Genomic DNA, 14,042 nt, shown 5'->3' with positions numbered 1-14,042 from the left:
GGAACACTATTTTTTGGTAAGAGGATCCACAATGTTAACATAGAACTTCTTACACCTATAGCTTTTTTTCTTTCTTTTAAAAGAGAGAGAAAAAAATATTTTTAGCCAAAGTCATCTTATTTGACTGGATTTCACTCATGGTTTCTATTACGATCAGCACAAAGACCTAACTGATTAACAGAAAGCAGGTTCAGCTGAGTATTAATTAGTATCTACTAGAACATAACCAGAAAATAGGCTGCACTTGTCAAGATAATAATCCCTTGCTTTTTGCAAGAAAGCATAAAGAACCATTTAAAAGCTGGTTTAACCTGTGTGAGACCTGGGTCAAAATTTGACTTGACAGTTACTGACAGCATGAAGAGTTGAGCACAATGCACGTGTCCCATCAGTGGCAGTGAGACTAGGCCAATCTTCACAAAACAAGTACTTCAACGAGAATGCTGATCTTTGTTTCAAAATTCTGTCCATGCAGGAGTAGATAAAACTGCCTTAGAAAGCATGTTTATTGGACAGAAGTCCCAAAATCAGCAACCAAAATTTGGTCCTTACTGGAATTAATGTCTTCTTTTTGCCTGCCCTTTGCAGTGAACAGAGAGAGCATGCAGCACTGCCACTCCAGAGAAAAGAGAATGGACTTACAAGAACAGGTCCTTAATTTTGCCTTTATTCTACATCCCTCATAACAGAAAGGGATAAAAATTCTGCAACCTGTTTCTGAGCAAATGTATTTATTGAAATCTTGGTTTAAAGATCCAGAAAACTATTCTGAAAGGGAAAACAACACAAGCTTCACCTCTGTAAGGACAGGAACAGAGACTATTAACCATCTGACCTCTTTTTGGATCAGTGCCTCATGTCAAATCTACTCCTGATTCTGAAGTTGGATCACTTTGGGGAAAAAAAAAAAAAAAAAGGAAAAAAAACAACCAATCAAACAACAATAAAAAATTCCCAAAACCCAAACCCACCCAATAGACTTGTAATTCTAGAAGTGGCTCGGCATCAGCAAGTGTTGAAAGTTAAATTATTACTTGCCTCTCTAGTCTATAATAGTACAGGAAGAGGAAAGCTGTTCTTAAACATATTTTGAAGCAACAATGCAAGAGTCTGTATTTAAACATCTTCTGCAAAGTTCCCCTCTTTTAGGAAGCAATTTCCTGATAGGGCAAATGAAAACTTTTCTTTTGGTAATGCATTTCTACCCTACATTGGGAAAGCCCAGATGCTTCAGTGATCATACAAGTTATCCCAACAAGTTTTACCTTCTCTTACAGTCACTCGTACTAGCAAGACCAAAGGTTCAAGGGCAGGTTAAAAGCAGTCCATTAATTCTCAAAGTTGGAAGCTGGAAGATTCAAATTACAAAAGCACAAGATTGACATTCTAGCAAAAAACCCCAATAAAACCAACTTCTACTGTTCACTTCTGAACTAGCAATACAGCAGTACAGATGTCCAAGGTACATTCTCCCCCCCCCCCCCCCCCCCCCCAAAAAAATGTTTTTGGCTCTTCCCTCCTCACCCTTGGAAACATCTAAGCAAACAGTCCATATGTATCTCTACACTGAGATTTCCATGCTGAAACTAGAGTAAAAGCAGAGGACAGAAGAAGTGATAAAAGTTACTATGAACTTTTCTATGAACAATTGAGGATAAAGGTTGACATACATCTAACAGAAAATAAATATGGCACAAACCCAATTCATGTTCTCACAGGTTCTGCAAAGAAAACTACATAAAGTAATACAGAGAGGAATACATCTTGTCAAACTTCTCAACTCCCTCAGTTTTAGTCTAATATGTGATAATGTCAGTAACACATTGCACTCCTTCCCCTCGACATCCTCAGGATCTTACAAAAATCTGCTTCTGGTGTTTTCTGTAACATAAAAGGAGGGCATCAAGGGGACAGCATTTTTTAATTCTGAAAGCAAAATCTCATCCACCACACCTTCAGAAAGATACCTATATGCTGGATAAGACAGCAGGCTTTCTAGATACCAAGAGTCATATTCTTCCAAGAGACAGAGTCATGATCTTGAAGCCTCCACTGCTCAGTTTCCAATAATATGAGATCTGTCAATTCACCCACTAACTAAACAAATGCACTTGTCACACATGTGGAGAAGTATAACAGCCAGCTGATACAATGGAGGACAAGCATTGTTCCTCAGCTACCACTGGCAAAAGGGGCATGGGAAACACCACCATGCCTGCCCTGTCCTGTCCTCCCCTGTTCTCTGCACTGCAGCAGCCTAGAGCACCCTTACTCAAGATTGAGGCAGGTAGTGCAAAGCATCCCTCTAACTTTTGACCCACGCCAAAGAATGAACAGTGCTCCAGCAATACCCACCATGTAATCCCCGTCTGCTGTAGCATAAACTCCTAGCACCTTGAATGACTTTTGTCTATCAGTCAATTTCTTTCAAATCATACTCCTCCTTCCTTACTGTCTTTTGGGATGGAAATTGTCAAAAGTTTTGAAACCAAGTGTCCATTCAGTGTTGCCATCCAGCAGCACTTCTCGTTCACACTTCAGAGGCTGGTCAGCAGTAAATCAGACAAGCTTCTGAAAAATCATCAAGGATACTCTTTTGTCATCCTATTCCTGACAACAGGTCTACACAGGTCCTAGATGACTCTTTACCAGGAGCAATAGGTAATTAAAACAGCTGATCCCCACATCACTGACAAGTTTTATAGCCTTGTCAAAATACCAGAAGTTTTTGAGTTTCTAAATGACAAATGGAAAACGGGTATTCAGCTATGCTTTCCAAAGCCATGGATACCAAATATTACTACTACTCTTACTTGAAAGTAATTTCAAAGAAAAATTCTCAGCCTGTAGATTCTATCCTGACTCACTGTTGTGCCACAGACTGCTCTTAGGTTCTTTCTTCAGAATAAGTAACTATATTTTTTAAAAAAACTTCTCCATTTTAAGATGTAGAAGGGGATATCTTTTTTCAAGCATTAAGAATATTTTGTGAAAGTATTTCTAGTGAACAAACTGCTTTGGTAGGTCTAAAATAAAATGGAACTGTTCTGCTGAGGAAAGAAAAGTTACTATATTCTTATATTCTCTGAAAATATTGTTTATATCAAAAGCAAATCACACAAAATTAAAGCTAAAATTGGCAAAGTAAAATTTGGTTTGGAATATACTGGTTTAGAATTTATTCAACCAGAATACTAACACTATCCCCAAAAATCAGCCTCTAGTAATCATATCTTAGAAATTTAAATGCAATTAAAGAAGCAAAGGAACAATGTTCAGAAAAGAAATGCTATCCACAGGTGCCTCTTCCTATATCACCATCCAACTCTTGTTTGGACTTGAACTTTATGGCACAGGCACTATACATGACAAAACTTGAAGGAAGAAAATAAATCTATCATCTTCCCTCTTAATAACTTGAAGTCAGATGCCAAAGCAAGTCAAGGAGTATTAATTTAAGAGACTGCTTCAAATGTATTCTGTTCCTCATCCTCCGTTTGTACACTGAACCCTGACTGTTCCAGATAAGGAACATGCACTTTAATTAGGTGTTGTCCTAGAGATGGTGCTGCACAGTAATAGGAGGAAGTAGGCAAAAGGCAATTCCAGAACAAAAACACAGGAAAACAATGTCAAAGACTTTATTTAGAGCAGCTATGTTTAACATTACTGTCACTATCTTACTGAGGGAACAGCCCTGAAGAAACATCATTGCTGGTTTTGAAAAGACATCTGAAATTTAGCATACTTAGTCTTCTACAACCAAGTATAGATTGTTTAATACTAGAGTACCTAGAAGGAAGAACGCACCCCAAAATTATCTGAAATTATCTTCACAAAGAAACTCATTTTTACGCTTTCATTAAAATAATTAACTTAGATTATCTGATGAATTATCAGTCCATCTGCCTTACAGTAGATTCTTACACCCCATAATGGCAGTGGTAAGCCAAGAACTCAAGAACTGAAAAGTATTTATATTTAAGTATATTTTATTTATTTAGATTTAGTTCTGGAAGTTCTGCAATTGCCCTTAAATGGACAAAAGTAAAGGGGGAAAAAAGGATCTAGTATAGCACAGCACTCAAGCCTCTGAATACCTGCACAGAACAGCATTATAGGATCATCCGAAAAGAAAACATTTAGAAGGTTCAAGAGAAGTGTTGAAGCCACAACACTCCATGTGCTCAAACCAGCCTGTGATTTATAGCAAGTAGAAAGGGGAAAGTATTAGCTGATCTTTTCAAAATTGTGATCCCCTACACAAGGGCCATTTTTTCTCTCTCTCTTTCCTGCCCCCTCCCTCCACCCTTCTGTTACAAAGTGTAGATACACTTTGATCCTGAGGCTAAAAATCTTTTTTGCCTTTCCTTCCACTCTCTATTTCTATCTCTAGACACATAAGATATTCACAGTAGCAGTAGTTAAAAAATAACATATCATTCAACAGCTGTTCACTACAGTGGAAGTAAAAATAACCACTATCTTCTGATAAAACATGTTCCCACAGCTCCTTACCTTCACCAAAATGCTTTGCATTGTTGAAATAGTATCTTGTTATACTTGGTTGATAAGAGAATGGTGAAAAAAGCTTTACTGAACACTAAGACCCCTCAATGCAGAAACTATTATTCCTTTTAATGAAAAAGAAGACAGTAACATCACTATAGTAATGTGCATCTACTACAAAGAAAAAAAAAAGTCTTGTAAATTACACACCATCATTCTCTCAAGCAGAAGCCATTATGCTCACAAAACCTGAAGAAATTACTAATTAGCAAGCATACATCATAACATCTTTAATTGTAGAGACAATTTTCCATTTCCTTACTAGCTGCACAAAAGTCTGTAATTCCTAGTGAACATTTACTCTTGTATTGTCTTCCGAAGTCACATTTCCACATGCAAAGTTAGCATCTCACAAAACATAGTATCTCACATCTTGATAACATTCAGCTCCTAACCAGCAACCACCTTAGGCAAATAGCATGTTGAAGGGCAGATTCAAACTTTAAAATGAACTTTATTATTTAACTGCATAACAACAAATACCAAAACCAAACTTTTATCCAAATTGTTTTTCTGAGATTTTCAGATACTGTAGTTGCCAAATATCTTTATACCACTAAAGCATACTTCAGTAAAATCAGAGTGAAAACTCAAGAACTTCTTGAAGAATATTTCTCCTGACTACAGCTCCAAGTAGTAGGCAGTGCTGAGAAATTTCACATTGCATAATCACTTCCATCCAAGCCTAGCATACCATAAACTTCATTTCACACACACTATGGTTATTTCAAGTCAGTTTTGACCTCAGGGAACACATGTGGCATACCATTACTCACCTTCTTGAAGTTTTTCAAAATGCACCTGATGCACTAAAAGAAAAAAGTCTTGGAGGACCTTTTTCAGTACGTATTTTTGAAAGCATTTTTATTCCTGTTCTTGAAGCATCTCATTAAAAAGTCACCTTCTGTCCCTCTCAAGAAGCACAGAGAAGTTTTATATAGGTACTTTACACAAGTGTACATACAAAGCTATTTGGAGGAAGTAGTTCAGAGAACAGCAGGCACTGTACATAACTTTTCACTTCATATTTCATGATTCTATCAGAACTCTCCAAGACGGTAGGAAAGAAGCTTTAAAATAATATAATGAATCTGTCTCACAGCAAGTAATTGAGTGTGGCTCCCTGTCCCATAACAAACACACTGGCTATAGACATCTAGACAGTGTATCCAGCCATATATAAAAGACAATGTTTATTTTTGAAATAGCATGAATATTATCTTTATTCTCAGCACAAAGTAGATTAAAGGGTAAAAGACAACCATTAAATAAATAAATACAAGTTTGTACCAGGCAGAAGCCAGAGCACTAACATGGAATAGTGTTCCATGCTGAAGAAATATAGTCTGCTATGAGACACTGTTTTCAATAGGACTAGTCCTTGAGTTTACCAAGACTAGCTCTTTCCCCTAAAAACACCAAAAGAAAAGGAAGACAACTAATTACATTAAAATTCATCTCACATCCCCCTCATGAAAGCACATGGAGAAGTTTACTAGCATCAAAGACAGAATGTGGTTACAACTCAGGCATCTTTCAGGACCGTTTAAATATTTTTATATAGTAAGACACCAGCATCAGGGAAACTATAAGCAGGTACATGCACATGTTTTACTTCCAAATACAAACATATATTTTCCTGAGCTGGTTATTGCTGTGAGAAATAAGAGTTATGAAGGAATTCATGCTGCTGGTTTAGTCTATCCTGCTTATCAGCATATTATATAATATTGTACATCACTGCGCTAAAGAATAGAAGAGCAAGGGCTCATCTGCCAATCTGCAAAGTTATCAGGAGCTTTGAGTCTTTTAGTGGTTTCAACTTAAACTTTAGCAGTGTAGGAAGAAATAGGGCGTGTTTGTGAGCTTTGTTGTCACTTTTAGGGATGGTAGCTGATTGTCATGCCAATTATTAAAAAAAAGGAATTTAATGTTTCAGTACTCTGTGTCTTAGTAATAACAGACAACTAAATCTCTCTTATCTAACATTATGAAACACTATCAGAGACTTGAACAGAACATTTTAAACCAAAGGTTTACACAAATGTTTTGTGCACACACAAAAATATACCGTTGAAGCAGAATACAGAGAACACTAAGTACTATACTCAACACAAATAGATATCAAGGATTTTTTTGTCACTGATGTTATAATTACATGTGTCATCCTGAGACAAATCTGTTTCTCTCTGGACTAAAAGATCCAGATGTTCCTATTTCAAGTATCTGGCTTCAGCACCAGACTGTAAACAAAACAACCTATCCATTCTATCAGCGTGCAAGAAGAATTCTCCAACACTGGCCATTTCTCTACCCTTTTCCCCCCTCCAAGTTTTTATTTCTTTCCAACAAAGCAAGCAAACAAAACATAACAGTATGATAATCTAGCATTTCTTGCAGACTTAGTGTTAGCCTTTAGTCCGTTTGACAAGCAAAAAGGGACAAAAAGTTATCTGATTTTTTTCATAAACTATGATTTCAAATGCAAATACAAGTACTTTTAAGCTAAGTATACTGTATTGTGTTTTGCAGTTGACACTATGCAGCAAAACAATGTTGAGAGGTTCTTTCCAAAGATTATGAGTATTTATGTTCCCAATTTAGTGACTCATACAGCTAGCAATTTCTGAGATTAATTTAACTCTATCCTCCTCAAACTTCTGAATTTGAAAGGAAGCACTAAATTGTTACTCAAAAGTTGTAACAATGACAAACAAAGATTTTATCTATTTTTTTTTTAATCTGGATTTTATCTAGGGGAAAACTATTTCCAGAAATAACTATTTACTATTTCTGTAAAGAATATCAGAAGGACTATACAAAGCTAAACCAATTCAATGGACAATTTATTAAACAAAAAAAGAGTAGTTTTCTGCAACTACTGCTTAAATTAAGTATTTTTCATGTTAATGGCAAACTCGGAAAAAAGAGAGATACAGCATGCATGCCCAGTGTAGAATTACTGCAACCACTGCCACATTTTTTCATGTTCTTCTCTTCCTTTCAACATGTTCCTGTCTTCTTCATGATAAAGGGGTTTATCCTCAACAAAAATACATTAAGAATAAATTAAAACCAAGAGAAGTACCACCACAGTTGAACCAAACACAACCCATTCTCCCCTTTATCAGAATCATCATTACCAGGGAATGATAGCAGGTTCAAAATTTTATCTGCCTGGAAGGATGTCACGTTTTCTCCTTAACATTAAAATTATGATCCTTTCAGCCTACTATCTTAGTAATCATTATTATTTCATTCAGGATTGCTGCACAGTTTAATAAGTCATTGAAGTGTGTCAATTTAGTTTTGCATTTATTTTTCTTGGTTATTTAATAGATTTGAATGACAGACAAAAAGGTGTATTGTCCTCAAATTATCTTCTTTTCAGTCTTTACAGCTTTTCACCTGCCATTTCTAAGCACAGTCAGAACCCAAACATACATGGAAAAGTTTGCAAGATCACCCCTCCACCTAGTAATCAACTTGCTTGAGAGAAGGTTTTCTAGGCTATTAAATACTTATCTGTGGAGCATCAACAAATGCTAATTCTGACAGCATCTATTTCTGTAGGCAAAGTATTTTAAGGCTCATACTCACATAACAACCTCAGTATCTACAGATGGATACCAGGTTTGGAATACACTCATCATAGCCTGTATCAACACAAATGTGGTGGCTTTAAGTGCTGTACTGCAATTCATACTTGCCCCTAACCCCTCCCACCCACCTGCTACCTGGATGCATTAGTTAAGGCCATATACAAGCACAAGCAGTCTGACACCCCCAAAAGACACACCCTAAATAGCTGCTTGTGGTCTTCAAGTCAAAGGTGATGTTCCAGACAGAACCTTCTGAGGGAACACTAGCAGGACACACCAAAATACGTAAAATAACATCAGCAGGATTCCTGATAGAGTACAAACAGTGCAATGAACATAATCTTCTCCTAGCTATAATCCTGAAAATTTATTTTGGAAAAATGCTGAAGTGTTTAAAATGAACTACTGAAAGCTGTACTTCTATTTAACAACTAAACTGTTTGAGCGATGATACCAGCAGAGCAGCTGTTCTTGCTCTACAGAAACCACACAAGTCACATAAGTCCTGCCAACTTTCCAAGTTTATGCAAGCTTCAGTGGTATAAAAGCCAGTAAACCTTTCTAAATACAAGTTGTACCACACACTGATTACACCTGCAGAGTTAGCACGGGAACTGCATGACTGTGAGGGATAATTAATCCTATATAGAAGAGGGAAAAAGAAAAAAAAAAAAAAGAAAAAGGAAAATTAGTAACAGTATAGGGCACCTTTCTAATCATGTTACCATTTCTACTTGTATATATATAATGATTTAACATGAAAAGCAAAAAAAAAAAAAGTTCTCTTATTGTAAAGAACAAAGTTTCTGCTTCTTGTCCAGTTAAAACTATTTTTGGGGAGGGGATTGCTGGATTTCACTACTGGCCATGCCTTCAAGTACCACTCTCAGCAGTGATCTGTGTAAGACACATATTACTTTGAAGTAATTCATACACCAAAGGCAGCATGCTCCCTTAGATTTGAAATTCTTTTTTTGACTACTCATCAAGCACACGATTAGGATGAAGTAAATAAATACGCATGTATATATGCCCTTGCGTTTAGATATTAAGAGCTTGATCCATTAACACACTAACCTCTTCAGCTAGATTTTGTACAGTGTTGAGCACCTGCCAGTTAATCATTGTTTACATTTCCATAATTGACAGTGTATCAACTTCATGTTCAACCCTAGGTGACACTAAATGGAAAACATTTTTTGTTTTTACATACACTATATTACATTTGAGGATGGAGGCCACACTTACATGCTATTACCTATTTATTTCAGAATAGTTAATTTGCATCTATGACAGCCTAAAGGCAAAGCACAAGGTGCTTGTTAATCAGAGACTACCGCAGTGTATTTACTGAGTCCTTTATTTTCCAGTTATTTGCCTACTACTTGACATGCTCTTCGAGACTTGTGCAAGACCATCGCCATTTGTTTATTCCAGATTTCATATGACCTCAACAATTGAAAACCGCAACACACCCTCACAGGCTGAAAGGCACAATTTGGTAAAAAATCAAAAGGGACTTTTATAGGACCTAGAAAATACCATATGTGTAGAAATAACATTTTTTGAGCCATTAACATGAAAATTGCAAGATTTTTCTTTGACCATCAAGTTCAATGATTTTAATCTGTTTCCACCTTTTATTCCAATGTAGTGCTGCTCTGCTCAGGCTTTTTCCAAGTCACAGTTTAGAATTTATCTATAGATTTACCTATTTATCTGTAAGTACTAGAATTTATCTGTAAAACCAATGTGACCTTACAATGCTTATATTCCCCAAGATTTAATAAATACATAAAATGAACAGACTGATTAAATGAAACATTAAGAGACTAATTAAGTTAAACAAAATACATCAATAATGATTTATAGCACCCCAAGTCTTCCAGTCTTCCACTAAGCGTATCCCAGTTTCCCTACATATTACACAAAAAGAAAATGGCAACTCTTAACAAATTACTTCTCAAAATGCCCATCACACTTATCCGAGTATAAAGTGTCTGAAACACAATACACTCACAAAGCACTCCAAAAGGATTCTAAATGCATTTATTACAGCATTTGCAACAGCAGGCAGATGGTTTCACAAAAAAGACTCGGGAAAAATATGTTTCATCAACAGAGATTGATGAAAAAACCTAAAATACTGAAAACATACAAATAAAACTCTAGCATAAACAGAATTTAAGAGGTCAGGTTAATTTTCTTTAGCACCCAAAGCAAAAGATTTAACATGGGAAAAACTAGGTCCCAAGTTGATACTAAGACATACATATAAATTCCCAAGCAGAATCAGGTACCGCCCACTTCAATTTACAAACAGAAAGACAAACCAGATTTTTGTTTAAGGTCATGTGGTCTCACTGGCCACTTGCTGGAAGCAACTCCACATAATACACCTCCAAACTGTGCACACATAAGACTCCCACAACTTGGAATCATGTCACAACAACTGTCCACACAAAAGCAGTCCAGAGAAGAAGTGTGCTATTCAAAACAGAGCGGAGGTCTGAGAAAATGTGCAGAGAATGATACTGAATGTTACAGTGTTTTCACGGGTCACAAGGCCCTGTCACATTGCTAACCGATATGTACGATTCTGATGGGAAACAATAGGGTATTTTGTTTACTAAAAGTAGGTTATAAATATTTACTGAGAACAGGTAGCAAGTCATATATAATATGTAATTATATGTACACGTATAACATACATATAGCACAAAAAATTTTAAACAGAAGGGCTAGATGCACCAAAAGACAAGTCAAAGGCATTCCTGGGCATTCCCTTACTTCATGTACACTGGGGCAGCTCCATTTCACCTACTCCCCTACCTGCATTCTCAAAACCTGTTATTTTAATTAATATTTTAAGTCCCTTTGTTTCCAAGTCCTATGGCTTCTCCTGTTCTGAACTCAAATTCTGTACAGACACAGCATCCGTTTTGTAACTTGTTGCACTTGGCAGACCTCTGCACATGCTACAGAATTGGGTATGCAACCGAATTAATTCTGTAAGGGTTGGAGGATAAAGGAATTTTCTCTGTGCTTTCACTATGAAAACGTAGCCCACAAGGTACTAAAGGAAAACGTTTCACTATAAATTATATTAATGTATGCATATACATGAACATTTACATAGTCACAAGATTTAAGAACTGTATCAAAAAATAAAGATATCAGCTACCAAAGACAGATTTCTTGCATTACTGTAAATGGTTCCTCAGTAAATCACAAATTCTGGTCACCACCAACCACATCACTAAGATAACCGGCCAAACACTGGCACTGCACCAGGCCCCCAGAGCCAGCCGCCAGCCACCTCACAGCGTTTCCACCTACACAGGCCTTCACCAGCATTAACAATTTAAATTCAGACAATGACCCGTACCATGCTAATTAATGTTGGCTCTCTTTTACAGCCTATCCAGAGTCTGCTGGGACTGGCTCCACAAGTGTAAGTCATTACGCTCCGTGTTTGTGTTTTCCACTTCGCTTTCGCCTACAAACCTTCACCACCTTCCCCCCCCAAGGTGGGGGCTGCGCTGAGCGGAGGGAAGGGCTGAAAACCAGAGACCGGCGGAGCCGCTCTCCTACTGGCCAAACCAAACAAGCAGCCGGAGGAATAACTTATTTGTAATAACAATTACGGCTTTCAAAGGAGGCAAGAGGCACCCGGGACGTCGGCCCTTCCTTCGCGGGGTTCTCCTCCCGAACTGACACCCGTGTAAGATCTGTCCCTGAACACCCGTTAAGGCGTTCTTTAAAGAACCGGTACGTAGAACCACAGCGGCCGCTGAGCCCTGCGAGGACGCGGGTCCAGCGCCCGCCGCCCCCACCGCCGCCGGGCCCCTCACAGGGCGGCCGGGCACCAGCGCGGCTCGGGGGTTCCCGCGCCAGCGGGTCCCGCGCGCCTGCCGGCCCCTCGCGGGGGAGGCGGGAGGGCCCCCACCGCGGGACACGGCCACGGCGGGCGAGCAGGGCGGCGACGCCGGGGGATGGAGGAGGAGAGCGTGTCCCCCACCCCCCGGAGCTGCCGGCAGCCCCTCCCCGAACCGCTGGGGCCGCCCCGCTCCCGTTCCCTGTGCGGTCCCTCGGGGGCCGGCGGGTCCCCCCTGGAGGCGCAACGCCACCCCCGCGGCCGCCCCGCTCCGTGCCCGCAAGCCTGGCCGCCTCCGGGCGCTCCCGCGGAGCCGAGCCCGTCCAGCGCCGGCAGGCAGCCGCCTCCCTGCCCAGCCCCCAGCAGAGCCCAAACGCAGGGGACAGCACCTCACCTCGCACCCTCCTGCTCCTCCTCGGCTCCCGGCATGCGGCTCGCGGGGCTGCCGGCCCGGCGGGGGCGAGGAAAGGCGCGGGAGCGAAGAGGACGCGGAGGGGGGGCCCAAGGCCGGCCCGGCGGCTGTCAGGGGCGGCGGAGGGAGGAGACGTGGGCGAGTGCCCGCCCCCCGGCTCCGCGCCCCGCCTGCCGCCCGCCCGGCTCCGCGCCCTTCCCACTCGGTCTCCCCTTCCCCAGCGCCCGTGCGATCCCCGGTTGTCCGTCCTTCCCTTCCGCTCCTGCCCTCCGGGTCCCCTCAGATCTACCCCTTCGGCGAGGTGCCGCCGCAGCGGTGCCCGCCCGGCCCCTGCCTCTGCCCAGGGATCCGGGCTGCGCTGCTCCCGAGCCCCCCGCTGCCCGCCTGGGGAAGCCGGGACCCGTGCGACGCCGGGGGTGAGGAAGGGCACCGAGCCCGGGGCTTGGCACGGCTTGTGCCGCCCGGGGAGCCCGGCTCCCGCCGTCCCGCTGGTGTTCAAAACAGTTACGGAGAAAGACCGACCAAAAAAGGGCAAGTGGCACCAGTTCCACCCTGAGATTAACAGCAAGAGACCAGGAGCCCGGGGAAAGGAGCGTCAAGTAATTCAGCATGTCTGTTTGGGAGGAAAGAAGGAGCATGGAAATATGCTAAGGAAGCCCTACTGACCAGAAAAGGAAAATAGGGCTGTGAAGATGCAAGGAGCTCTTTAGATGAGGGACTATCTACTATGCGTTCGTACTGTGCCTTGCAAAGATAAACTTTCTGTGACCGAAGTCTATAGGCACTAGTTCAGTGTAATAATAAATATTAACATCACTTAACGCAATGCAAATTTAATAAGATGTAGGTGGTGGGTCTTTTTCAGTAGTAGCATTGCCAACATAAAACAGCCAATGGAAAATAATAATAAAAGATGAAAACTAGCTCAACACATTTTGTAGTCCAGACACCAGAAATATTTTCAAATAAAATAACTAATTGTGTTTCTCAACTATGGCTAGGCTTTTCATTTCAGACTTAACATTTTGCAGTGAGATTTAATCTTTCAGTTAGTTCAGATTCCTGAGGCTAGAAATGTGGCATAGACATAGACATATATGAACATCAGACCTTATTTCTTTTTAAGTAAATGTCTTAAATTGCATTTCATTTCTTCAGTTTGGGATACTAAAGTAATCTCTGAACTCCACTTTACACAGTATGAAAATACTCTGAAATTAAAGTCACATTTAAAGAAACTGTTTCTTAAGGTGACATATTCTTTTCAAACTAGGGACAAGTCAACTGGAAAATAGCCATCAAGATGCCATAGTAGTTTAACTACTTCTTTTCTGCTCCTAAACCAGCAATTCACATAAATTATACAGGTATATCAGGACCTGGCACTTCTCAAGCCTCGCAGCAATTTATGTGTTAATCAACACTGTGTTATGAGCAAAACCTGGGCTCCCAGCAGTATTGATATAATTATCAGAATGGAGAAATCTTTGAGGCTGCTCAGGTCTGACAATTTCTGATGGATTCCTGAAACACTGAGCCAAAACAGATCTCCCACCCCCTGCTTTGGCAGTGCCACTGAAGT

General features: G+C 40.2%; 1 protein-coding gene across 1 annotated transcript in view; it reads right to left on the bottom strand.

The window, feature by feature from the left end:
* Positions 1-12,580, bottom strand: part of ARHGEF3 (Rho guanine nucleotide exchange factor 3) — a 132,475-nt gene extending 119,895 nt beyond the window's left edge. The window contains exon 1 of the mRNA XM_074914396.1: positions 12,443-12,580. Coding sequence (XP_074770497.1) covers positions 12,443-12,477 — 35 coding nt within the window. The 5' untranslated portion in view covers positions 12,478-12,580. The remainder of the gene's footprint in view (positions 1-12,442) is intronic.
* Positions 12,581-14,042: the final 1,462 nt, after the last annotated feature.

The sequence above is a fragment of the Athene noctua genome, chromosome 10, assembly GCF_965140245.1.
Source record: "Athene noctua chromosome 10, bAthNoc1.hap1.1, whole genome shotgun sequence".
Lineage (NCBI taxonomy): Eukaryota > Metazoa > Chordata > Aves > Strigiformes > Strigidae > Athene > Athene noctua.
The sequence above is the reverse complement of the archived record's forward strand: the minus strand, read 5'-3'. Positions and strand labels throughout refer to the sequence as shown.